Here is a 27913-nt window from a genome sequence, read left to right as displayed (position 1 = left end):
CTGGCAGTACTAATTAATACAAATAAGTAAGGAAAACTTAAACACTATTTTAACAGTCCTTATAAACAACAGTCTTTGCTGCTCTACTCGTCTCAGGAACAGAGGTTCTTTTCTTCTCCTGGGTGAAATTCAGGGTCTTGATGGTAACTCTTGATCACGATGGAAATGGTCTGCTGGACTTGAAAACAGTTCTTTTCGTTTGGTTTGCAGGAGCTTCAGTCTCAGTGTTTAACATAAACTCAGTCTTTGGGCTGGAGTAGATGAGTAGGAGTGTGTCCAGCCTCACAGGCTTAGGTGACTCAATGAACTTCTACAGTTCCTGCAAAGCAGATCTTAAAACATAAACAATTTTACAAATGAACCTCCTTAGGTGACTAGGGAGTCGATGGAGTGTGACTCTCTGTCTGATGACAATTTCACAGGAATTTTAGATCTTGGAATTCCTGTATTTCAATCTTTTGAGAGAGGAGCTTATGCTTTTATCACATAAAGCGATTAACTGCCAGTCACAGATCTAATAGGCCAGTCAAGAGCTTACCTAAGGCGGACTGCGTCTGGATGCAAACAGCACCCTGGCAGTGCCAGTTGCTCACCACAGAGAGTTTATACTCTCTGGACAAATTCTAGGCCTTACCGGGGGCAGGTTGTCCTGTTCCAACCTGTCCCAGACTACAGTTAATCATCTTTACCTCATGGAGTGGTCATACAGGGGCCTCTTGCCTCCATGGATAAAAGCTTCCACACCTGTTAAAATAGGTGCATTCACAGGTATATGAATACTAATGAAATAATAAAACCAGAAAGCAATTTTAGCAAACTACTTAAGCAACTTAAACTAATTATTCCAACAACTGATGTTACCAGGTCGTCTCAAAGATTGCAGGCAATGGTGCAAGCCAGGTTTTTAGAGGCTTATTAGGAGAGTCCATAGAACCAGTGCTGTTGTTGTCTCAGCACTGAAGCCACTTTTTGTCTGTCCTTGGTCTTAGTGTAGGACTTCTTCTATGCAGTTCGGGTTCATGTATATTCCCAGATGACACTAGATATGAAAACATCTTAAAAACATAAGCAAATTCCACAATTCACATGAAAATTCTATGGGCCTTTATCAAACTGCTTTTTACAAGAGGGATTATTCCTTCAATCTGCAGTAGCCTAAGAGACACAGATGTTTATAAATTGCTGCTGGAACAAGATATATGCAAGCATAAACATTTTAAGCTTTAAAGTAATTCATGTGGTAAAAGCAAAAGCAATACAAGCTTTCAATTTTTAGCAATTAAGCTAACAATAAGAGAAACTTAAAATAATATAGAAATACTAAAACAGCAAAACAAATACAAATTACATGTACATGTACCACCTTTAATGCAAATTGATTTTCAATTGTGTCAGAAGGCTCTTATGTTGGCTTCTGTTTACTCACTCTTGGTTCTGGTGTGTTTCATTTGCAGTTGAGACATTTGTCTACTTCTGCAAAAAGGTGTTCTTATGGCCTTCAGTTTGAATTTCGGTGGTACTGTTTTTCAGGTCTGTTTGCTGGAATAGACTACCTGTAAATAGTCAATTTCTGGTACATTGTTAGTTCTCACTCAAAGCAAAATAGTGATCTCTCTTTTAAATTTTGCCACAGTTCTCTGAAACTCAGTCAGGGCACAGGAGGGCAGGAATATTCACACGTCGTAAGCCTGAAACAGGCCTGGAACACAGGGGCTAATATATATGGTTCTTTTCCCCCCTCTTTCTGAATTAGGGTAAGAATATTTTCACAGGCCATGGGCCTGTTCTAGAAAACAGGGGACATAGGGGTTAATAGATAGTTTCTATTTTTCAGTTCTGTTTATTGGGGACAAATCAGGTTTTTTTCGGACCTGGGTAATTTTCTAGTGTCCTTTCTTTCACAGAAAGAACACTCACCATTTGTGTGTAGTTGATTCTCAATTTTGTGGTATTTTTGGTAGTTATTGGTTTCAGTCTGAGGGTGATGCTGGCCCATACTATTGGGATGACAGCACTCTCAGCCTCTGTAGGGATTTCTTCATGGTTCTCCTGTATGAAAAGATAATAACTTCAACATAATTAGTATTACAAATTATAATTTTATCTTCTCTTTGCGGAATTTAATCTTAACTTTTAATTTCTCAATAAACTCTCATTCAAAAATTAGACAACCTTAGCATACAGAAGGATCAATGAAGAATCAATACCTTACATTTATCCAGTTTAAAATCCAAAAGTTTAAAGAGTGGTGCTTATTTCTGTAATTCTAACTGCAGTTACAACATTATAATTCAATTTTTAAAGCATCACCTATTGCATATATCGCACTGGTGGGTTTTAGTGTTTGCGTACGTTGGGAATGTACAGTGACTTTGTCCCCCCCCCCCTTTTGGCTTGGTAGGTGGGTATGGATTGTACAGGCTTGAGAGAGTTGGAGGGGGAGTAACAGCTCCGTCTCTGCCTCTGATGGTGGAGCCAGAGGGTCCCGTGTTAGGCTGGGTTGGGACTCCAGTTACAGAAGCCGCTTTAGGCTTTCCTGCGGTCTTTGTACTTTTAGCCGGTTTCGTATTTGCAGTTGCTAAGGTGTTACGAGTAATTCCGTTTGTATGGGTCACAGTTAGGAAGTGATCTGCCCTTGCGTTCGTTGCAGTTCCCGCCCCATCTGCAGGAGGGACAGCAGCTCTTGTGTCAAACCCGGATTCCAACTGTCCCGCGGTTGGACTCACTTTCACTGTGTTGGTGGCTAACGTTACCCCTGCGCTCGCGGAGCGGTGGCGGCGTCTGCGACAGTCGTGTGACTTCCCTCTTCCTCTCTTACATCTCAGGGTAGGTTGGGCACTGGCCGCTCTCGCCCTCGGCCCTGCTCCGCTTATTATGGGAGCAGGCGTCTTTATCATTATTACAACTGTAAAATTGTCAGATGGTTTTGAAATTTTTACAACACTCGGACCCACTGCAGCTGTTTGCGTGGGATCAGTAGTTCCGGGGTAAGGGGTAACCCCCCCACCGCCAGCCAGTTCGGGCAGGGGAGGTCTCCTTGCCCTCGCCTTTTTCATAGCTCCCGGTGCTCTTGCTACAGCTCGACCTCTGGTTGCGCCTGCCGCACCTGGGGCAGTTCCCAAAACAGTAGGGGTAGCGCTGGGTCCCGTCACCCCCACAAAGTCAATGGCCCCAGCCCTCTCTCGTGCTGCCGCACCAAATGGTTTCACAACTTTCACAGCACTCGCGTCTGCTTTCCCTGCTTGGATCACATTAGCAGGGATTAAAGCCTCCTCGTCAGTTAACGTAACAACTGGGACTAGCTTTGTCTGTCCCTGCCTCACTGTGCTCGCCAAGGTCTTAGATTTCGGGATCGCTCCCTGTTTTACAATATCAGAAACAGGCAACAACTTTCATTTCACCGCGCCAGCCAGCTCCATTGCCGTGGTAACGGCTGTTCCAGAAACCTCCACTGCTCTCTGAGCTGGGAGTTTCGTTGCCGCAGCAACGGCTGTTCCTCCAGTTGTCTCACCGCCTACCGTACTCGCTTTCTGTCCTCTACTTTGATACACTGACCAAGCTATATCTAATAATTCATCCATATCTCTTTCAGTGCCACCTGCCCTTCGCAGTTTTCTCTTTATATCAGTTGTAGACTGTCTCACAAACAAGTATACTAGATGTTTTTTTCCCACATCTGACTCTGTATCTATGTCAGTATATTTTCTGACAACATCTTTTAATCTGTTTAGAAAATCTGTAGGTGATTCGTCTGCCTCCTGTCTAACTTCATACACCTTAACCCAACTCATTTCTTTTGCTTCTGCCCCTACAGCAGTAAACTTTAGGGTCTCTCTTGTACTCGGGGCATGCAACTCCGCTTCTACAGTTCTCATACTGTTATCACTACCGAAAAAATCATTCACTTTACTACCATTGTTAGAGTTAACTTCAATTCCTCTTATTTCCACAACAGATGCCGCATCTGTAACAACTTTCTCTGGTGTTACTACGTCAAAAGCAACTCTAGTAAAAGCTGACTTCTCAGCCTTCACAGCTCTTGTCCCGTTACCAACAAAACTATCTGCTCCTCCCGCGCTCACCTCTGTTGTTACTATGGTAACGCTATCTACTCCGGCAAGGCTGCCAGCAGCGGCAGCTGCAAAGCCACAGGCTCCTTGCCCGCTCGCTGGAATAGGCAGGGAAGACCCCGCTTCCATTGCCCTGCTGGGGCCAGGAGTTTCTCCTGGTGTTACTCCTGTTTCAACCAAACTAGATGTTACCTCTGAGCTTAACCCCGCAGCATAACTTTCGCTCTGCTCTGCCACGCTAGAAGCAGTTTCCACAAAAGCTGATCTTATCTGCACCGCGGTGCCTACTTCAGCCAAACTAACAGTTTCCGTTCTTTCAGCCACACCGGCGGGACTCACTCCCACCGGCCCCGAGCTAACTCCTCCTGGGGCCTCAATTTGTCTAATCCCTCCCAGTGTAGCCAGACTCACACCCGGGAGTCCTCCAACGACCCGTACCTGCCCAGGGGCCGCTATTCCTGTAGCTCCAGCTCCAGCCCCCTCTGGGCTGCTTTCTCTCAATCCAGGGCATGTTAGCAGAAACAAAAATAATTCTGCATATCTGATCTCCTCCCATTTCTGTTCTATATTGAGGAGTGAAATTAATTTCAACACTATATCTAATTCAAAGGGACCACATTCTGGCCACTCTATCCCTCTCGTCTGTCCAAATAAGGGCCATTCATTTATAGACAATTTACAAAGTTCTTCCTTTTTTAAGATTGTATTTGGGCTGGTTAAAACTTTCCAGTGCTTCAAAACTAGACCCAAGGGGGATTCTTCAGGGATCTCGAACTTTGAATCTACACAACCCATGTTCGTAAAATGCAAATGAACCACGACTACACACACCAGGATTGGAACCTGCTACCTTGGGGTTACAAGGTGTTCTAGTAACCTCTCTGCTATTGTTCTGAGTCACACCGACTCCCAGAGCCTACACCGGCTCCCCCACGGCGTCAGAGCACACAGAAGGCGTCCCTTCTAACAAAACCAGTCTGAGACTGAACCCCGCTCTGACCCGGGTGGGCAGACTACCCCGTCCGCCTCCTGGAAAGCGACTCTCTGAGACTATATGGACCCAAGTCTTAAATTTAACTTTCCAGGAACCCGTGTTCCCCACCTCCCGGGAACACAAACTTTCCCGCAGCTGCCAACTTCCCGCAGCTGCTAATTAAACCAGGTACCTTTTCCCTTATTTTGCCTTTTCTTATCTCACCTCTGTGCTCCGGCTTGCTTCCGTGGGTTCTTTGGAGTTGGGCTTCTCAGACCGGGGCGGGAATTATCTCAGATAAAAGCCGGCTTGATGAGAAATTCCTGCGTGATGAAAGTTTCCAGTCTGAAGAAGGTCCAGTCCAGGTTTCCCCGTACAGGCCACCAAACTGATGCCTGCTCTGCTGGTGCTAAGAAAAATCTAGGAGCCGTTTAGCTGGGGTGAGATAAGAAAGGGTTTAATTATGCCAAGGCAAAGAGATGTTACACGGCGCGCCCCGGGCTGTGCCCGAGATGTTACATTTATAACAATATCTGGCCAATCCCAAGTGTGTCCACCCTATAACTTTTGGCCTGGTCCACCCCCTGGCCCGCCTCCCGGAATTGGGTCGAGGGGCTTTTTGGGACCCCCTCTTCATCATTCTTCCTCATTTTCGGGGTACAGAGAGCAGAGTCACCCAGTTTCTTGACTCTGTCCTGCGGTTTAGGCCAAGATATAAGCGTTCTCCAAACAAGACAGGCTTGCCTTGACAAGAGACAAAACATCTTCTACTGGATATGGGAATAGGGTTGATATGGGGGGTATGGAATGGGGTGAGAGGATTAAGGAATGTATAAACTAAAGGGTGTTACAGGGAGGAGAGAGAAAGGGGTTTGTTTCTAAAATCTACTTCTATTACCTATAAAACTTATAAGGTAGAAAAATAAGAAAACCATTGGGGTTTAAGGCATCATGCCCCTTACTTGGCATTGCTGCACTGTTGTCCAAGGAAAAAAGATGAAGCACAGTTCTTTCTCTTGAAAGTTGAAAGAGGTAGGTTTTCTAATTCAGCAAATGGTTTGCAAGTGTTTAAGTAGGTGTCTCTCTGCTAGACACCTGCCTCAGAGAGGAAGCTGAGTAGAAGGGAATGTGGATTGGAGTACAAGGAGTTTTCCGGTGTTACGCCAAGTAAAGAAAGGCTAAAGGGTTTTTGATACATGTCAAGGTGACATGATGTAGCTCTCCACAGGTGATTTATCTTCTCAATTATATACAAGAATCTGTATTGCACACATTAATTGTTTTGAAATGAAACCTTGTGCGGTGTCACATGGTTTGTTTGCCAGAAGTGGATGACATCAGGCTTTAGCAAAATCTGAAGGGAAATCAAGGCCTGGATCTTGTACTGCTGCTGAACATGCTCAGTTTTCTTACTTCTCCTAACATCTTTTTGAAATTGAAATCCTCCTTATTTCTCTGTCCACCTGTAAGAGGTAAGCTGAGCAATCGTCCTTCTCTACCCATAGGCTGCCTGAATGTAGGTAATTTTCTCACTCTCAGAAATGGGGTCAAAGTTTTCCACAGCCATTCTATGGCTTTCTTGAGAACAAAATGTGCAACTGCTTCATGCTGCTAGTAGGAGCATTTGGCCAGGAAAGCTGTATCTCAGTCTGACACTTTGAGAGAGTGAATGACAACTTGAGGATGGTTTCCAAAACATTCATAACAGTATTTTATACTTGTTAGCTCTTGAAAAAGGTTGATTGTTTCAGGAATGAATTCCAAAGGCGATTTAATGCTGCTGTTTCTATAAACTGTTTTCACAATACTTTCGCTGTGACTGCCTTTCTATGCTTTTAAGTATCTGTTCAAGTTCTTTGTACTGATAAGAAGCACTATTTCTTTTTTTACTCTTGCTCTGAAAAACTCTTCCTTCAGAGAATTTTAATGACTGTGAATGGTACAATCCTAACTTGTTACTAAGGCAGAATTCTGGATGACACCAGTTTGAAAATCAAGGACAAAAGATAATTTGGTGACAGTGGATACTGTAATTTCTTCACCTCTGTTTAAGGTACAGATACTTTTAGTTAATATGGTGGCACTTGCTTGTGTTAAATGAAGAGTTATATGCAGAGGATACAGGGGAGATACAAGAATAAAAAGAAAATTATTTCTCTGAAGACCTGAAAGTAAAAAAAAAATCTGAAGAAAAATAGAAATATTTCAGTTTTAGAGCATGAAGTGAACAAAATCAGAAAAGCCATGATGCAGAGTGAATTGCAGCTAGCAGAGAAGCAAGTGAGAGAGAAAAGATGTGGTAAATGCAGAAGAAGAAAGAGGAAGGAAGAGATAAAAATAGGTGGGGTTTTATGTTGTTGTTTTTTTTTTTTTTCTTAAGACAAAGCCAGTGAGCAGTAGATAATATAAAGAAGGCTGAATCACTCAGTTTTTGTGTATTCCTCTGTTAGGTGTAAATGAATGACACTTCTTAAATAAGTCATAATTAAGAAGTAGGTCTTAACCTTCTAAATACTGGTTAAGATTTAAGCAAGATACTGTATGTACATATCCCCTGATCTGCCAGTCAGCTAACAATGAGCAGCCTGGATATATTGAATCATTAAAAGATGGAAGAATGTTCATTTGGGTAATGTACAATTATTTAAGGACAGCCCTGGAATAGCATGACATTCAGAATGAATTGCAGGGTGGACATGTAAATATGCAGTAATAATAAAGTTTGATGGTCATAGAGGTTTTCATTTAGTCTGGAAGCGTCAGGCAGGGATAAATGTCTGTTACTTCTACTTTTTTTCCACAGTAGTTAGATAGATTCAAATAGTTTCCTCAAAACCAGTACTAATAGATACTGAGAACAACTGTTTTTCTCTATATAGTTGTCACATCATTTTTGTTTAACATAGCATTTTTCTTGAGGAAGCAGAAAGAGTTAAGTAACTTTGGAATGGTGTCAAAGTAAAAGCGTAACTGTATCCCAGAAGTTAAATTAGATGAGCTTAAGAATATAGTTAAGTGATAATTAGTTTTCAGAGCTTACATGTGGTGACTTAATGATGTGATGGCTTGGAAAGCTTTGATATATACTTCAGCCTTTAATGGCTACCTTAGTGCTTCAGACAACATTAGTCTTCTACATGGATGGTACTTTATAATCCAAATATATTGATATATTTGTAACAGAAAATGTAAGAATACAGTTGATCTTATTTTTAGAGGAAAATACCACAATAAATGCATTTTAAGCATAACAATTCTATTAATTCTGTCAATACAAATACATTGGATTTTAAGGCTGTATGATAAATGACACTGTAAAGACAATATTGTGTACAAAAATATCTCTCCTCATTATTTTGTTCTGGGAAGAAGTATAAAATTAAATTTAGAAGACAATTTATGACTATTTGGATTATTGAAGGCCATAAAATGAATACAGTGGGTTTATTAAATCCCAGTGAGATTTCATATGGGAAAAAGAAAAGAAACCTATACTTACATGTTCAAGAGGTATTTCTATCAACAATTACAATTCAGATCCTTTATATCAACAGCTCACTTCTGATTGGCCTGTTGTGACAAATATTCCTGAGATGTTAGTCCAGACTTTTCCTACAAAGATAATTAGTAGAACCTTATATTGTTCATGGTTTTTAAGTCAGTAGCTTTAGGTAATTATAGCTAACAAGTATTCCTGATTGCATGAGATGCTACTGTTGACATACACATTAGTAAATACTCATTCATGTAATCTTATAGTTTGGCATCTAGCAGGTTTTTGGTTGTGTGGTTTTTTTTTTTAATTACAGCCGAATACCTTAATGGCAGTGCTTAGAAACCTGCATATGATTATTCTAACAGTTGCTTCTTACAGTAGCTCTTAACATGCTTATAAAAATTTTGTCATCAGTTATGGGAAAAACGTGACAGTACGTGGTACTCCTTTCTTTTAGCATTCTGTAACTATTTAGCATGAAATTTTTGGAGGGAATAAACTTCAGATTAAATGATTGGAAAGTGAGAAAATAATTTGGTAATAGAAGGGAGGATGCAAACTAAAATGAATTTTAGTCCTGTTACATCTGTTTCCTATATTTGAATAAAAGAGTTTGTTCGATATGTTTTGTAATGTCTTCATAGACTCTGTGAATTTTTTTCCTCTTGAGAATGCACAGTAGCATGGGACTAGATACCCAGAAAGTGGCTTAGCAGGGAGCTAAGCAGGCGTGAATGAAATACTGAATTCGTTATCGGTGAGATGCATGTCATTAACTTTCCTTATGTCTTTGCAAATACAACTTAGGTCCAAACACAGAAGTTAGAGTGAGGTGACTTGTAGTTTAAAATGTTCTTTTTTAATCTTAAAACTGTCTGTACCAGTGAGAGACCATGTGTCATCACCCTATAGTCAGCATTACCTCGATTTCATTATATACTGGCAAGTTGGAGCTGCTTGGAAATGCTGTTGTGGGATGATTTCCAGCAGTAGAACAATAAGGGGTTTTTTCCTTATGTCAGTGTAGAAGTGTAGTTTATACATAGCCAGATGAAAAACTAGATAGTACATTTCACAAAGCTTCATGTTAGGACTGTTGCCTCTTTGGCTGCTCTTTGATGCTCATTTAGGGCAAATTCGGTGTGGCTCAGAAAACAACTCTAACAAAAAGAGCCTCCTGCTTTCCAGCTTTGGTGCTAAGTGCTATTGTTGGGACTGAGTATGTTAGAGAGGGGACAGAGCCATCAGGCCAGAAGATGCCAGTGCAGGATGAAGGATGTTTTCAGCCATCCATCTGTGATTTATGTTAATGTGGATGTCTTGTTTTCAGATTTGTGCTGTAGTTGGTTGTTTCATGCAGATATATGTATGGACATACAGTTCTTGGCATGATGTTGAGTTTTTCCCCAAACGTGCCACATACAGCTCTCAATTTGTCTTTCACTGGAAGGCAATGGTGCTCCTGTTTTTTTTAATCTTCTCTGTTTCTGAGAACTGTTGTTTGGTATGTCCTGTCAAATGACATAGCTGGTTCCACACTTTCCAATTCCTACTTCCCATAGCAACCTGAGTTGATGGATTAGGGGCACATGGAGATTAATTCTGCTTCATGGCTGCAATGTCTGGCTCCAACATACAATGCTGTGTACTGGTACGTCTTCCCACTACAGTTGCTTTATTCTCCATGAAGTAGAATTTGCCACTGTGTGTTGGTGCAAGCGATGTACTTTTTGGCACACCTGTTAACTCATTTGAAAAATAATGCTAGTGAGTCCCCCAAACCAACTCTTAAATGTTCGCTCAGACTTCAGGCAGCTATGTGTTGTGGTTTATCCCCAGCCAGCAATTAAGTACTACATGGACACTTTCTGCTCCCAGTGGGGAGGAGAACTGGAAAAAAAAGTAAAACTCAGGGGTTCAGATAAGAATAGTTTAATAATCAAAACAGCAATGATAATGAAAAGGAGAGTGAGTGAAACTCAAGTGATGCGCAATACCAATAAAGTGATATTCACCACCTGCTGACAGATTCCCATCCAATGCCCAAACAGTGATTGCCCCCTCCCAGCCAACTACTCCCAGTTTATACACTGGGCATGATGATCTGTGGTATGGAGTATCTCTTTATCCAGTTTGGGTCAGCTATCCTGGCTGTGCTCCCTCTCAACTTCTGGTGCACCTGCTCACTGGCAGACCATGGGAAACTGAAAAGTCCTTGATTTAGGGTAAGCACTACTTAGCAACAACTTAAAACATTAGTGTGTCCTCAACATTATTCTCAGCCTGAGTCTAAAACACAGCTCTTAACCAGCCACGAAGAAGAAAATTAACTGTATTCCAGCCAATACCAGGACACTGTGCTGTTTGTCTTTTTAGTCTCGTTTCCGAATGAGACTGCTGGATGTTACTGGCTTTCAGCAAATTTCAAAGGTAATTTGTTGTAGCTGAAGTTCCAGCATGATATGTGACCAGACAGCAGAAAATCTTTGCTTCTGTTGCAGAAGTCAGTCATGTAGCAACTTACTCTCTTTCTCTCCTGTTACCTAAGCGGCTATCCCTGGAGCAGGAGAGAAGGTCAACTTATCTCTTTGGCAGTTCCTTTTCTGGGGTTATGTACTCAAAGGAGACATGGTAGACGGGGAGAGGTGTGAAGAGAAGGTGCTGACACCCCATGGGAGGCTGGGGTCTGGAGGGGATGCGAGAAAACCCCTGTGGAAGGGGACAGTGATGTCTCTCTTTCCACTGACTGTCCAGGGAGGCAAGGTGACAAACATCTGAACCTCAGTGCATGCATTTTTGGGGTCTGCACCGAGGTGGCATGAATATTTCTCTCCCGGGTCTTTCTCTGGTTGTCTTTCTTGGCCTGGTTGGTAAGAAGGGGGTTGATGATTTCATGCAGCCCTCAGGATCACGGGCTGTTCTGGGCTGTTTTCCTATTCTCAGCTAGTCCTTTCCTTGCTACTGATAGTGACTTGGGGGCAAAGGCAGAAGAGGAGAGATGTAAAAGAACCAGATATTGAAAGGCATAAGGTGAGTGGGAGCTGTGAGGGAGAGGGAAACAATTATTTGGGGAAGCTTGTGTGTACATGTCTGTGCTGTTGTGTGACCCTTACACGTTGGAATCTGTTCAGTTGGGCATCCTTCATCATGTTGAAAGAAAATCATACGTGATTTGCAATAACCATTTATCGGCTAATGTACATAGTAAATAGCTGGCACTAACATGCTTTTTGGACTATATCCCCAGTTCAGGCACTTGGGAGCATCTGGTGGCCTGTCACCAATAGCTATTGCTCTTTGGCACAGGTTGGGTCTCAGTATTGCTGAATTGCCATCTTCCAAACTTCTGCCTTTTACTTCAGCATATTTTTGCCTTTTCTTATTGATAATGATCACTTGAGCCTTTCAGTTGTTATGACTGATTTGAAATGTTATTACTTTTGGGTTTACTTGCCCCCTCTCCCCCACGCCCTCCTTTTTTTTTTTTATTTCTGGGTTGCTCTATGGTGATTGATTCAGTCCAGGTACAGGAGGCTCTCTATGGCTGAGAATTACTTGAGAATTACTCCTCCAAATGCATGTCTGTGGGGTCTCTCGCCTGTTTCTAGATGACAGTTAGCTTTCAGGATCACATCAATCATTCACTTGCGTTATGCTTCATAAAAGTGTTGGCACATGTTATTGCTTAAAAACAATAATTGTAATTCAAATATGCTGTAATTCTGTAAAATGTTTCAAGAGATGGTAGACCGTCCCTCATTTGCTGTTTATTTTTTCAGAGGTGCAAACACACTGGCAGTGATTCCAGAATCTTACATTTCTGTCATGTGTTAAGCTTTTTTCTTTGTGAGTAGGTGAATAATATTTATTTTCTTCAATTTCTTTTCTGGTGTTGGAATCACTTTGTATTCTCATTAATCAGAGGATGAAGGATTTTCAGCCTTGAATTCCAGTGCTGTTGATAAATACTATGCTGGCAAATGCCCTAAGCTAAAATGTAAACTTTCTTATGAATTATTAAAGGTAGTAGTGTTATTCTATGAAGAATTAATTTATAGATAATGGTAAAGATTGACCAGTCTATTGTTTCTTGAATTCAAGCCAGCGTGCAATAGGTATACTTTACTATTAATGCAAAAATTGCTCCCTTGTCTGTGCTACAGTGAACATAGTTTCATAAGGATGGGACTTATCTCTCTGCTTCAAGTATAAATAATGGTAACTGTGAGTGTATGGAATTTCTGCCATAAATGTGAGAAAAAGTGTGAATAAAAAATTTGTGGGCCTTTAACTTGTCTTATATTTTGAAGGGGGCAGTATTTAATAAAGTTTAATTAATAACACATTTGTTGTTTTTTATAAAATGGGACAGATTTCAAACCATATTTTTAGTCAATTTGTTGCTGGCAATTAGTAAAATATCATTATTCTGATACTTCGAGGCTACTAAATGGACAACAATATGCCCAATATAGAAAAATCTGACAATGAGCTGTTATAATGGGCATGAGTTTGTGGCCTGTAACTATGTATATATAAAATATATTTGATGTGCAGAGTACTATTTACCTGTAGTCATACAAGTAGAATTTTAGGAAGAGAAGAAATAAGGTAAATGTATTATTGTTTACAGTATGTAAAGGCAATTATATAGCTACTTTCTGCCTGGGGATTTTTTTTTAATTACTGTTTTTCCAGTGTGGGTTGTTTTGCTTGATTTGGCTGGTATTTTTGGCATTCACATCAAGCCGCTGGAGCTTACCTGATGTCACTATCTGTAGAGAGTGGGTTATGAAGGATGCATGCAAGGAGAGAGCCCCAGAGGGCAAGATTAAGGAGGAAGTTCTAACTGTTTTTGTTGCTGTCTTTGAGATAATGATAATGTTCAGTCCCTCAAAGTGAAGTGTACATACTCAATTCCTTATGACAGTGTACTGCAAGCATGTTATTCTACATGTTCAGGCACTGGATACTTCAAATTTGCTGCAGTAGTTTGCACCCAGTATGTTTATATGAACATATATTCAGTGGCTAAAATTGCACATTTCTAGTAAGTGCCACTGCAAGACAGCAGGAAAGATGGCAAAAGTGGCATTTTGTTCTTCAGTCTCCTTCATAGAATCCCTGTCTCATGTTTTGGTTTAGTCCAGAATCTCAGCATTGGTCTCAGACTAGTAATTCCTTAGCTTTGTTGTCTCTGTACAGATTTTCTGAGAGACCACTCCAATTAGCTTCAGTGATTTTTGAGTTTCCTGGGAAGAGTTTGGTCTGGCTTATATCACCTAACCAGAACTCTTTCACTGGTATGGCTGTATAAAACATAGCTTTGAATGGCTGAAAAAGTAACAGTTACTGTGTTCACTTAACACAAAATAATTATTTTATCATCAAAAAGAGGAATTTTAACATTTTCATGATATTAACAGAATAAAATATCGTGACATGTCTTCAAAATGTTTCTGTGGCATCCAATGTGACTTTGCCTCAACAAACAACCCCAAGAGGGCATGTTTTTTCATGCTGGCAGCTATGGATTATATATTAATTTTTTAATCAACCTTCTTATGGCATTTAGAAAGCAATTACTTTGGTTGCTGTGATTGAGGTCAGAACTCACTGATGGTACTTGTGGTGCATGAGTTTTTTGTATGCTCTTATGAATTTTCACTGTAGACTTTCAGGCGTTTCTGTTGTCATGGGAAGCTGCATCAGGTGAGGGGGGTTGTTGGCTTTTGGACGTGTATCTGAAGCCATTTCCTTATAGCCTCAGTTCTGATATAAACTTCTCCTCTGGGAATTAAGATCCATTCAGTTTGTATAAAACTTTCATATGCAATATCATACCTTTTTCCTTGCTGTCTTCTGAAATGTAAGGGCAGGCTCCAGATTCTAATGAAGATTCTCTTGCCTTCATGTTTTATTGAGACTCCTGTGCTTTGATGCTTGGGATGAGTTCAGGTGAATAAAGCTGGACTTGAGTCTTGTTGACTTAGAAGCATCTGAATATCTACCATTTTTCTAGTGATTTTTGTCTTGCTTATCTTGCTGCTTTGTTTTGCCTATTTGGAGACATGACAGATTAAGATAATAAAATTTGTTCTGTTGTTTCCCAGTAAATGCACTGGTAACCTGTAAGATCCTACTATTTGTAAAGCATATTTTTAGTTATTTAATTGTATAATTCTTTGTAAGACAGAACTAGTAAACAGGGTTTTAGCTGAGAATTAGAAATAATGGACTTTTGACCTCTTAAAAAGAAAAAAGTGAGGAAGAGGTCAACTAAAACTACCATAGCCTTGAGACTAAAAAAAAAACCTCAAGAAACCAAACACAAAGCAAGACTATCATACTTAGCAATGTTCAGTCTTTAAACCTGAGTTATTTGATACAGTATTTTCCAAAATTTTGGAAAGTACAGCCTGTCTTTGTCTCACCTTCCCTCATATGGCCACTTGAGTTTGCAACAGCATGTTTCCTCCAGGAGAATGGTTGTAGTTACTCACTGAAAGTGCTCCCATTCACTCCCGCACTGTGGAGGAGTGGAGCCCCTCTTGGCAGCTGCTGGTCGTGGTACTTTGGGGTCTAGCAGGTTGACAGCCTTTGTTTCAAAAGTACTGTGAATTGAGGTGTACTCCAAAAAAAGAAAATGGTCTCACAGATCACACCACAATGACCAATGAATTGCAGTTTGGCGTTTTCTGAAGTATGAACCCTTAGGGACAGGTTTCCTGCAAAAATATAAATTGTATCAGTAATTAAAGACAATACTATTTCTGTGTGTATAAGGTCAAATCAGTTACAATTATTATGTTTCTTGTAATATTAAAGAAATGGATGCTTGCAAAGCAGATTTTTCTTTTGGTTTTCTTTTGTCCCCCCAAAACCGATCTTTCAATTGCTGTTGGGAAGTATAATTGCCTAATTTCCTGGGAATGCTATGTAACCTACTGATGTTGCAAGTGTCTGCTTCATTGTCCTTTTCCTCTTTCTTCCCCCTGCCCCCACAAAACATGCAGGAAGTAATTTTGGCACTGCGAAGGATCTTGCAGAAGAAATAAGGTCATTAACATCTGAGAAGGAGGGACTGGAAGGACTACTCAATGAATTGTTGGTTCTGAGTGCCAAAAACGTCCGAAAGTTAGAGAGAATTAAAGATGATTACACTAGACTGAAGCAAGAACTTGAGCAAGGAGAGACTGCCTTTGGTAAGTAGTTCACACACATGCTGTTACAGCTTTTTACTCAGTCTGGAACTCCTGGAAGTGTGCTGGGTTTGATGAATCATTCTGCATTTTACAAAACGTACTGAACGCTCTGAGGAAAGTTTGGCCAGGACCTAGATAAGCAGTATGCTCGATATCTTCTCAACTGTTTCCACTGGAGTTGAGGGAGGCTTGTAGGAGAAGGGATATTACAGTGATATACAACTTTTTGAAATCTCTCCTAGCCCAGTTCTCAAAACCTTGCTTTTCTAAACCGTTTTTATCATAGTGATGATGGTACTGTGCATGCATTCACATACAGAGGAACATGTAGTCTTTGATGCGGAAGCAATAGGTGTAGCTAGCTGTGACAATAGGAACATATTTACTATATATAACTAAATGTTTCTTGTGTACATATATACCATATTTGGTGGTGGATCTGAACATATGAAGTGGAAGGGATGCCTGATTCTGGAAGCAAGAGTTCTCATAGCAAATTTAAGTTTGAGAGAGAGTTTAAACGGCTTGCCAAATGCTGCTCTCCTATAACTGTAAGCAGTATGCTTGGGGTGTAGTGTCATGGTGGAAATGGGGAGGTTGTCTGCAATTACTGGGCAAGTTATTGACAAATGAGCAAATAACCAGGTCATTTCTAGACTTTGCTTACCCTCTTATCTGCTGTACTCTTTCCTGAAGCTAAGCAGACAAATGGCCTTGCTGCTTGCTTAAATGAAAAGGCTGAGTAACATTTGACTGCCTGCAAATGTACAGTTACTATAGTTACCTCTATAGGTATAAGTATAATTCTGAGTTGCTTTAAAGCTCTAGGTTTTTTTTTTCAGGATCTTATGAGCAGTAGGTTGGTTGAAGAGAGTAAGGTGCCTCTGTTTTAAAAGTATGTGAAATTTCTTCATACCAAATGGATAAGCAGAGCTATCTTAGAAACAAAAATATTTGTAGGCAACTGGACACATCTAAGGCTGTTTTAAAAATGAATAGAACTTTATATGTATACACACTACTAGATAAGAACTTGCCTTATTAAAATCTAGATAAAAATTTTAAAAACTATTCCTCAAATTTAGTGCATTGTGATACAAACCCACAAATGCACATCAGGCAATGCTTTCTCTTTACTTGGATTTGCAAGAGAGTTGAAAAGGGTTCTAACCTTCTAATCAGTCCATTTTGTTTCTCTTTTGTTTCTAGGATAATTAAACTTCCTATAATTCACATTTACTTCTCATTTGTATTTTTCTTCAGCAGGGTTTTAAATAAAACCTGTACAAGACTTTTGCTGAAGCAACAGAATTTGTAGCAGTTCAGACTCTTTTCTTTCCCTATTGCATTTATGTAGCAGTAAGGAGATGCCTTCTTGATCTGATACACTATTCCACAATTTATGAAAATAAATGTCAAAATATTGGGTGTTTGCTATGGGGATTGTTGTTTTAATTTATTGTGACTTGGAGAAATTTATCCTTGTGTAAAATAAAACTCTGTCAAGCAGATACTAGTCATAGATACATAAATTGAAATATGAGATATTCCTTTTTCCTTGTTCCTGCCCCCTTTACATGTGATCTACACAATTTTCTTCTTTAACAAATGGAAACTCACTTAGGTTTGAGAACACTCGCATGAGTTTGATTCCATCGCATTTAACAGAATGTGAACCTTCTGATGCACTCTGGAAACCAGTATGCAGTTGGTGTCTTGAAGATGGCATGCACTTTTATGAAATCAGTGTTATTCAGCACTTTTATGTTTAGAGAATAAAGTGTAGAGTTGGAATACAATTTTTCTACCATTTGTTTTTGCTGTTTAAAAGAACTGGAGGCAAATGTGTTGACTTTGCACTGTGAAAGGTGGGATTTGAGTTGGGGTAGCTGAGCTGACTTACTTCACAGCCTCGGGCTTGGTGTTTTGTTTGTGCCAGTAAGATCTGTGTTGCTGTGGAGGAAGGCAGTTTTGCCTTTTCCTTGTGTTCCTGCCCCATCCCGTACACCAGGTCAGTGTAGACAAGAAACTTGATGTGAGCTAGGCATTAGAATGCCCGTGTGGCCCACCAGTGTGTGTGGTGGAAGCACCAGCATCAGCATGAGGGGTTCAGCAGGGCTGTGGGACTTCTGATGGCAAGGGGTGTTGACCCATTGGTTCTGGTGACTGTGAATTTTGGGAGAGTATAGTGTGGCAGGAAAATGGCTCCTATGATGCTTGTTCCTTGAGCTAGTAGGGCATCACAGGTTCAGTTGCTCTGTGCAGTGGGTAAAATTAGTGTGAGTTGTATCACTGCTGGTGCTGCCCATTCTTGGTTAGTTTGACTTCTTAAAGCTACAAACCAGAGAGAGAAATCCTTTCTCCATCTAATTCTACTAGCTGAAGATGTTACTGTCCTCTCTGTTTTTGTTAATATCTGTCTGCCCAGCATTTATTAGTTTGGCCTGAAGGGCTCTCTAACTGAAACAGCAAAAATGATCAGAGCTAGGCTGGCTGATCTGTGTCCTGGTGTGCAGTAGGGATGTACCTGTGATTCCTTCTTGTGGCACACTTGTGCTATGCTTTAGCTTTGCTATGAAATAAGTGTCTGTCCATAAACTAAACATAGGCCAATGAAAGCGATGCGGGGAAAGAGGTCTCTTGGTCTTTATGGAGTGATCAGACAAGGGGGAATGGCTTCACACTGAAAGACTTAGATTAGCTTTTAGGAAGACATTCTTTATTGTGGGGATGGTGAGGCACTGGAACAGGTTGCCCAGAGAAGTTGTGGGTGCCCCATCCCTGAAAGTGTTCTGGGCCAAATAGGACAGGGCTTTGAGCAACCTAGTCAAGTGAAAGGGGGGTTGGAACTAGATGATCTTTGAGGTCCCTTCCAACCCAAGTCTTTCTATGATTTTGATCTTTAAAGGCTTATCCCAGTTTAACTAAGCCAGTGGGTTTAGAAGTCCTTCACTGTAGAAAGGGATGCTTTATTTTTCTTCAGTAAAGGTAATCAGATCAACTAGAGCTGTTATCTCCTCAGTCTTGCTTATGAATTCTTTCCAGGGCATAATCCTATATTTCCCTGCCTCAGGAACCCTCTCTCTTTTTATATAGCACCTCTGCCTGGGTATTCCTATACATGTCTATTTCTACATCCTCTACAGTTTAAATTGTTATGTTTTGTGGCTGTGAGCTTTTTCAAAACTTTTTTTTTACTGAAGATAATACTGCTTTCTATGGAAAGCATTAAATAAAAAAAATTAAATGCTAAAATATGTGCGTATGTTTGTCTTTCTCTTGTGTATAAATTGGTCACCTACTTTTTACTTCACTAATAATTGTTGATTTCTCACAGTAATGCAGATATAAGGAAGCAGACGTCAAGGGAAGAGACTTAATCACACAATAATCAGAGCTGGAATTTTAAATAGGACACATCATTAGCATGTTAATGAATTTTCTCACTCTGTGCCAGCTGCCCAAGTATAAAAGATATTGCAGATGTAGTGCAAAAATCAGGCTTGGCTTACTGCACTGAGAGCTGTCAGTGCTCCCTGTAAAGGAAATTTGACAAAAAGTCCTTTTGTATTTTTAGAGATGCTCAAAAATGTTTTTTCCATTGGATAATAGAAGCATTGGCAAGTAACACTATGTATTAGCATTTCAGGATGAATAGTACTAATTTGCCCTTTAGACATTGACTTTCTTCTGAGGCCATTAAAAACGCTTCTGTAAAAGTGATCAAATTTTATTGTCATGTTACAGATAGGAAAGCCAGACACTTAGAGGTCGTGTAATTTTACCTGAAATGGTGGTGAAACAGTTTCCCGATTGATGGTCTAGCATCAGTACAAGTCCTGATTGAATCAATCACTTCAATAAATAGATGTGAAATCAAGTGATACTGTGATTTTGTGTGAGCTTTACATTCTTCTAGATGGTAGCCTAAGACATAATGGTTCTGGGGAAATTACTGAAGGTCTTGATTGTTGACCTGCCTTATAAAGTCAGAAGGTTCTTGTATGGCAAGGAAGAGAACTGCTTTATAACTCGGAACAACCAAACTTGTGTTCTAGACAAGTGAAGCTTGATTACTTGCCTGTCTGCCAAACTGTTGGATTGCACTTATAAGTCCTGGCTTGTGTTGATTGGCATTTGTAACCCAGGGCTGGAAATGAAAAGTATCCTCTTATTATTATTACCAGTACTGATCGACAGGTTTTCCTGCCTCATCTGCTGAGTTCCTTTTTTGGCCGCTCTCAGCCTTTTTCTGGCCCTATTATGCTTTCGGCAAAGCATTTCCTAGAAAGTAGTGGATGTATGCACAAAACCAAGGGGCACCGTGTTTCCTGATCAAATTGCTAGGTTGTGCTTGTCAAGTCACGTTAAGTAGAGTTTCTATACTGAATTAATTTCTAGAGGAAATATAAAATAAAGGCTTTCATGCACATGAAAATAACTTTTTAACCCTTTTAAAAAAACCCCTCTTGTTCAAAGGCTGATACTTCAGTCTCTACTGCTCAATTCTTGTTGGCATCCTTGAGTTTTATTGTCCTAGAAATTGCTTGTGTAAGACCTAAAGCTCTTACCAGCCTGCTTGTACAGTAAAGCTTTCTGGAATTGAACAGATATATTTATTAAACAACGAACTAGGTGTAGCAGAGGGGTTTCTTGGGAAGCTGGAATTTTCTTTCATGCTCAGTTTTTCTTTCTTTTATTCAATATTCACACTGCATGTTTGCACAGAATGTCTTACAGCTTTTTGTCCTCATAACAGAGGAGAAACCTATCCTACTCCGTTTTTTTTATTTGCTTTTTTTAAAAAATAAATCTATGTTTTGGCTTAGCTACTTAGGAATAAAATGTGTTCAGAATGTACTTTGAAGAATAACAAAAATTATTCTAATCTTTTTGCAGTCATTGTTTCAAAAGCTGCATTTTCGACTGTTATAGAGGATGCAATTAATTAGTCTAAAACTTAATATTGTGTGGACAGCAGAAACCACTAGTGGTGCTGCTTAAAGTAATGCTGGCTATCACATACTGAAATATTTATGAAGAGCAGGTTCTGTGCTCCATGTACAATTGCATGGGATGTGATTTATCAAACTGTTAATGACCGTTTACTGCAAAGCATTTTTATTCTCTTTCAAAGACACATTTTTGTTCTGACAGGTTCAACAGTGGAAGTCTTATAATAGAAACGCTAGAAGCACATGCAGTGTGCTTCCCGCTGGGAAATCTACCTTTTGTTTGTTTGTTTAAATATTTGTTTTTAATAATAGCTATTATACAAAAGCTTCTCTTTTTCTTTTCATAACTGATTTTTGTAAAGCTTTTTGAAAATGTCTAAAGATTATTAACAACTTTACACCATTTTTAATTGTTGCAAAAAGTACCAACTCAGGATCTGCCTATGACATGACCAAAATGATTCCATTTTTTACGTCAGTGATTTTTCAGGTGGTGTTTTTAATTTTCTTCCTAAGTGCTAGTTTTTCTGCACCAAATAGGCTTTTCATATTGTTTCTGTAGTTTGTGTGTCTGAGTGATTATCTGATTCAAAATGGAAAAGCCAAACCTTTTGATTGCTTCTGTTTAAATAAATCATTAAAGGAGAACCACATAGTGTGTAACAGATGGACTTCCATGAGGAAGAAGCTGCTCTGAGTTTCATTGTGTGTCCACTTCTAATTTGTGCAAGGTGATTATGTTCTGCATGTCATACCTGTGTGAAATGCTTGTTGTCATTAAAGTGAGTGGTGAAATGGAACAGCTTATTGCTTGTGTCTATGGCCATCTCTACTTAAATAGTGATCTTGTCAGATTTAGCCAGCGTTCACTCTATTTAGCTTTCACAGAAGGTATAAACCCCTCAGTGGTGATGCAGGAAAGGGACTGGCACTGCAGCTGGTATCATCCTTTATTCTGAGCTGACGTTCAACTGATACTCCAAAGCAGCGCTTGGCAGCCTTCTGTTGGGCAGCATGTAACACTCATGTCCACATAAGAAAAGCAAAGGATAAAACAACAACAACAAACCCCCCAAGAAGCCCAATCTTGCGGAGTTCCTTTTGTTTTGTCTTGGCGAAATACAGCATGAGTAATTACACTCTGCTCATTAGTACAACTCTCTGCTGTTTCATTTGAAAAACTGGAGTTTCTGCATTTACATGGACTCGTACTGTTATTCTTGTTCTGTGCTTGTTTGTGTTTCATCGATTGTGTGAGCATGAGTAAAATTTTTAAAGCACTTGGGATCTTTTAGGTTATGTATACCCATATACATCTTTTGATCTTATAATTCTGTAATGGCAGTAACTGCATATCAAATTGTTGTCAAGTTTTGAGGATCACTTCAGACTAATGATTTTCATTCCATGTCATGCTTCCACAAAATCATCGACATCATATCTGTTAAATATTATTTAACTTTCAGTAGTTGAAGGGGAGGAGGAGTTTGTGTGTTATGGAATTGCCTTTTTTGATAAATATTATCAGTAGAATTTAGTCATATAAAGAATCAGTTCTGCTAGGCATTTCCTGTAACTAAAATCTTGAATAAGTTTTTATTTCAGATGTCTATTTTTGTCAGGATTGAAAAGATTGGAAACCAGTCTGTTTAAGAATAATTAAGTTTGCCATATGCCTTGAGTCACTTGTAATTGTGTTTCTTGAAATGGTGATTATAAAGGTCATCTTGTCTGGTGGTGTTCATTTAAATATGTAAAATACTTTGATTTTCATTTGGAGGATAGAGGTTTAGTTTGTATAAATGTAGTGGAGGTATTAAATTCTGTATAATTAGATGCAAATATGTGTAATGTAGGAAATATGAAATATGTGTTCAGGCAGCTTGAATTGACACAGCAGCTTGGTTCAAAGACCAAGTCTTTTGATCAGGGCCTTTCTATGTTGATGCTCAAAGATGAGCTTCTCTTCTATCTCTTTCGTTTGAGATCTGATGGTAATAACTTTATTGAAATGGTTTATATATCTATGTAATGCTTTATAGACAGCAGTATGACATAATTGCACACAGAATAATAACTCCTGAAGTGACCTAAAACTGGTTTTGCAGTCACAGGGGGACTTATATACCAGCTGCAAGAAATAGAGCTTGGTCTGAAGTTTTACTCTAACTCTCTTCAGGGAAAATGAAAAATTTCATCTTTAACTAGGATAAGCATAAGGAAATCAAGGTTTTGTAAGTTTAGTGCCACAGAAATGTAGAGTGTCTCTGTTAAAATCGTGGAAATGCAATCCAGTGAGGAAAAGTGTTTCTGAACAGCTTCCTGCTGCAATGAGAGATGGATGACCTCAACCCCATAATGCAGTGTGCATACTTCAGTGTGCTGGTGTACATACAAACAAGGAAACAGACAACATATTCATCTAAAATGCTGTTTCCAGCTATATATACAGTGCATTAAACTTTTGGGATGGGTGTCATATCAAATTATTCCTGGTTTGCCATCTCTGCTCTAGGTTTCTGCGTTGCTCTGCTTTTTAGTTCAGCTACTTCAGCTGACTGCCTTGCAACAGAATAAGTATGAAGATGCAGCAGAGATGAGTAAATTTGGAATAACTGTGGAAGTGTATATCACCAAATTTAATCATTCTTCATTAGATTCTAATTCTACAGCTACATCTTCTGAGATACTGGGCTCAAATAAATTTCACAATGTTTGTTTTCCTTAATGACTATAGCTAGTTTTGGAAAAAATGTGGTTCTAAGATGCCCGACAGCTAGGATTAAAAAAGAGAGAAAAAATAGTGTCTTCTCTTCATTGGACAGATGGAACAGGTTCCCACATGCAATTCAAATTACTTTAGTATGACACTAGCCCTGGTGATGACCAACAGACATTCTTGCAAGTTTGCCACTTCTATAGTTTGAGGAGTTCATGTTATGAAATTTGTTTTATTTCATTGTGTAACCCCTTTCCTGATAGTATACAGCTGCTGTTTCTACATGTTATGTTAAGAGAATTCTAGTTTTGGAGGAAAGATACTGTATGTGACTGGAGCTGCTCAGAAGCAGGCAGGAAACTCTGTCTGGTAGTGGAATGCCCAGAAGAGGATCAAGAAAAGTGATGACCTATGTCATTACGCTTAACAGATAGGATCAAATTAATTTTCAAAGAAAGGCAAATACTACTTACCTTGTCTCACAGACAAGATAGTGGAATTTTGGGTTCTGTTCATTTTGCCATTTCAGGTACTGCCTGTATGTATTTGGTCAGGACCCGGTGGATGGAATTACAGCATGTATTTGACAACTTGATCCTGAAACATTAATAAGTTGGAAGTACAAAACCAGTTTGTAGTCTCTTAAAAACCTGAAGCTTATTGAAAAAGCCAATGAACAGTTGGTCTGGCATTCACAGGTTTCTTTAAGTTACATTCTTTTTGTTGTTATTAATGTCATACAGCATGGTTTTGCTTTGTTTTCTTTATTTTTTTTTACATTGTTCAAGTTAGATTAACATGGTCAGGTCCCAGAAATGTGCAAAGGGCTCTTTAGGATACTTTGCCTCATTTAGCTTCCTTTGAGGAGCATAGAGAATATTTAAGAAATAGTGTCAATTTGTTTTCAAGTAGTACTTTAGTAAAACCAGTCTCAGGCAGTTATCCTTCCAAATACTCAGAATTTCTGCAGATTTAAGATAAAAATAATACAGCACTTTATTTTCAGTTAATGTTCCAGATTTTATTTGATTTTTCTGGCTATAAGCAAGAAAATGTTGGTTTGGTTCATCTGGGATCACTGATGTAAAATCGATGTCCTAGAACAGGGTTATACCACTGCGGAGAGTGAAAATACTGTTTAAACTTTTAGTTGCAGGTATTTTTCAGATGTATGTATGTAGTGGTTTGAACCAGGTTTCCCCCTGAAGCTGAAAGTGGTAACCCCCGAGGGGGTGGTGATCCTTGGGGCTTGACCCAATCAGTGCTCCTGCAAAATATAAACATATCTCTGGAGACCGGAAAAGAAGCAGTGGTACTTGTTGTTAGAAGAAGAGGTGGCCATGTTGTGGTGAGCCACGAGGAGCTGGGGCTCCGGCCCCTTAGGGGGCTCTGCCCCCCCCAGCCCCCAGTTGGGGGGCTGCAGGGACTCAGAACTGGGCTGAGTGCCTGTGGCTAAGAGCTGGGAGAATTTCTCCCGGTAGGCAGCCTTGGAAGACGCTGGGAGCAGACGGAGCAGCAGTAGACACAGCAGCGTCCGAAGAGCAGTGGCAAAGAGCCAACTGATAAGGACCACAGGAGCAGCAGAAGCCCGTATGCTGCATGGAAGACACAGAGATGTCTGAGGAGAAAGGAAAGCAGAAAGGTAGCACCTGAAAGAGGACTGAGCCAGCAGCAGGAACAGAGTTTCGCGGGGTAAGAACTGGACAAACCAAAATCCCCAAACTCGCTAGAGACCCCTCCGAGAAAGAGGAGGGGGTGGTGGACTGAGAGGAGTCCTAAAGTGCAGTATGCACTGCTGAGAGGATCGAAGAAGCTCCAGCCTCCTGAGAGATAAGGCAGGACGGCAAAAGGAATGTGTGTGGAGGGGGTGACCTTGGGCTTTCCCCCTTGCTGCAGCTTCAGAAAAGCTGGCAGCCATCTTTGAGTCAGAGCATGGGAGCTCTGCACAGGGGCTTGAGTCCCCTGAAGATAAGGACTGTCGTGAAGACCCCGTGCTTCGCGATATGACCGTGGTGACGCGCCCCTTTGTCCTGGGAAACGCAGTCCATGGAAAGACCCCCGTTTTTGAGGACGGAGGGCCGAGGGGCTTGGAGACCCCCTCGTGTGTGCTGGCAGAGAGCCAGCAACTACTACTGCTGCCTGGAAGAGAAGAAGAGAGCCTGCTGCCTGGAGAGAGACCTGCTGCTCAGAGACTGGAAGGGGTCTTTTCTTCTTCTTCTCTCCTGGACTTTTATTTGGAGAGAGAAGAGATTTGGCCCATTGTAAATATTATTGTCATGGTAGAGATAGATATAGAGTTAAGATTGTATGCAGTGTATTATAGTATTTATTTGTGTGTATAGTCATTGTAATATATTCCTTTCCCCCCATATTGAGTCTCGTGTTTTTGTCTGGAAAACCCATCTCACATGGGGTTGAGATGTGGGTGGGGGGCTAGGAATCAGAATTGGATTTTGGGCCTGCTCAAATCATGACAATGTATTTTGATTCAAAATCTTAGCACATGAATACATTTCCACGTAAAAGTTTTCATTGAAGCATTTTGATAGTGTGCAAGTCTAATTCTGTGCTTGCATAAATACATGCAATTTGTAAAGAATTGTACCTCCTTACATTGATGGTAAATTCACCTCACCGACTGAATAAAAAGTCAGATACTTATTTTTCTGAGGCATTACCTTTAATCTTTGCTTTGATATTGACTGGCAATATTCAGATACAGCACCTAGGAGTATGTACATCTAAGCAAAAGAACCCCCTAGGATACCATTCCATTTGGAATACAAAATGTCCCTCATGAAATAGAGGTTTGTTTTCTCCAGTTCTTGTTCCTCTTGATTGTCAGATGCAAAGTAATTTCTGTATTGTTCTTTCTTGCTTTATTGGTTTAAGGCTTTCTTTGAGGTATTTGCAAATACAGTAGTAAAGACACAAGCTAAATGAAGGTTTCTGTAATTAAGATACTGTAAAATAGGGACGTTATCAACCTTGACTGACTTTTCACTTAATAATTATATACTTACAGTGAATGAAATGACTGTCTGCTGTATAGGTTGTTACTTCAATTACCACAGAGTTCCAATCATGCTGCAGGCTTTATAACCACAGATATGTGGAAGTATAACCAAATCTGGCGTAATGGATAATATTTATCAAAAGATGGGGGAAGTATAATACCTGTTGATAAACCCAGAATAAACCCACTGAAATTGTAATCCTCTCTAGAACAGCTGGGTTTTGTCCCTAAAATTAGTTTAATGCTACATGTATCATCCTAAAGAAGACTTTACAATAGAAAACCTCTTCCAATTGTCACCTTTTACCAAGATACAAAAGCAGAAACGCGGAGAATTTAAATGGAAGAAAGAGAGATTATTTGTTCTGACAATGACTCCCCAGAGAAAATGTATTTTCAGTTCTTGGGTTTCTTCTCTTAAGCTTTTAGTCTTTTTCTGTACTTCCATTAAATCCTAACTGATTACTCTGAGGCAATGGAAATCTTATTATTTATAGCAGAGTTAAGTACTTTCTGACTCCTGTTCAGGAACTGAAAGTTTTCTTCCAAGAATTTTCCTCCTCTGTCCTTGGAGACATAAACTGGAGTAAAAGGCAGAAAACCAAAGAATTGCTAATGCCTGGAGTTAGGAACTGGAACTCCACGTCCTTCAGTTTGGTTTTTCTTCTTACTCAAGCAGGAACAGAGAGAGTGTGCTCATGTTTCAGTTGATTTGGGCCACAGTTTCTTTGTATGAGGACTAGAGGTAATCACTGCTGCTGTTACAACTCTGTTGTGAAGTCTGTGGTCTACAGACTCAATACTTAAGCACGGGAGATGGTAGTGGCAGGCTGTAGTATAAGGCCCAGGGATTTTGTCACCTATAGTTGCGAAGAATTTGTGGCCCATGTGCAGCAGGTGCTCGTGATTAGTATTATTTCTGATTGCCTGCCAGAGTTCAACTGATAGGCTGAGATCATGTAAGAAATGTAAGAAATACATCAAACTGGATATTGGAAAAATTGCTTTTTTTGTTGCTGTGTTTGAACTCTGGATTTTTCTTTATACAAAAATATTTAGTAGACAGAATATAATTAAAGCTTTGTATGATGCTAACTGAAAAGAAGATTCAGTCATCGTATTTGTGGATGATATCTTTGGTTTGATGTGCATGTTGAAGGCTTGGGTAAAGATAAACAGGCATGTTTGCCAAGCTGCATAAGATTAAACAGTTCATTACCTGTTGGAATTATCAGCTGGAAGACACCTTGCATAATTTGGACTACAACCTTTATATGTTTTTGGCTGGACTATTCCTCTTATCTAGTGAGGTGCATTGAAATACAATTAACAGTGTGAGCTGGAAATGACAGGCTGAAACTATGTGTATTTTTGTGCAGATAAACAATCCTGTATCTGGATTAGAAGTCATAGTAACGTTTTATCTACTAATTTTTTCCCCGGTTCCTGTGTTCATAAACATTGTACAGAGAAAAATTA

The 27913-nt window shown here is 39.8% G+C and overlaps 1 protein-coding gene across 1 annotated transcript in view; it reads left to right on the top strand.

Annotated features, from left to right (window-relative positions):
• DISC1 (DISC1 scaffold protein) overlaps window positions 1-27913 on the top strand; it is a 195497-nt gene that overhangs the window by 82240 nt on the left and 85344 nt on the right. Inside the window, exon 9 of the mRNA XM_027683381.1 lies at window positions 15556-15744. Coding sequence (XP_027539182.1) covers window positions 15556-15744 — 189 coding nt within the window. The remainder of the gene's footprint in view (window positions 1-15555; window positions 15745-27913) is intronic.

Source organism: Neopelma chrysocephalum, unplaced genomic scaffold (assembly GCF_003984885.1).
Source record: "Neopelma chrysocephalum unplaced genomic scaffold, ASM398488v2 Primary Assembly neopelma1_23, whole genome shotgun sequence".
In the NCBI taxonomy this organism is placed as follows: domain Eukaryota; kingdom Metazoa; phylum Chordata; class Aves; order Passeriformes; family Pipridae; genus Neopelma; species Neopelma chrysocephalum.
This window is presented reverse-complemented; position numbering and strand designations above follow the sequence as displayed.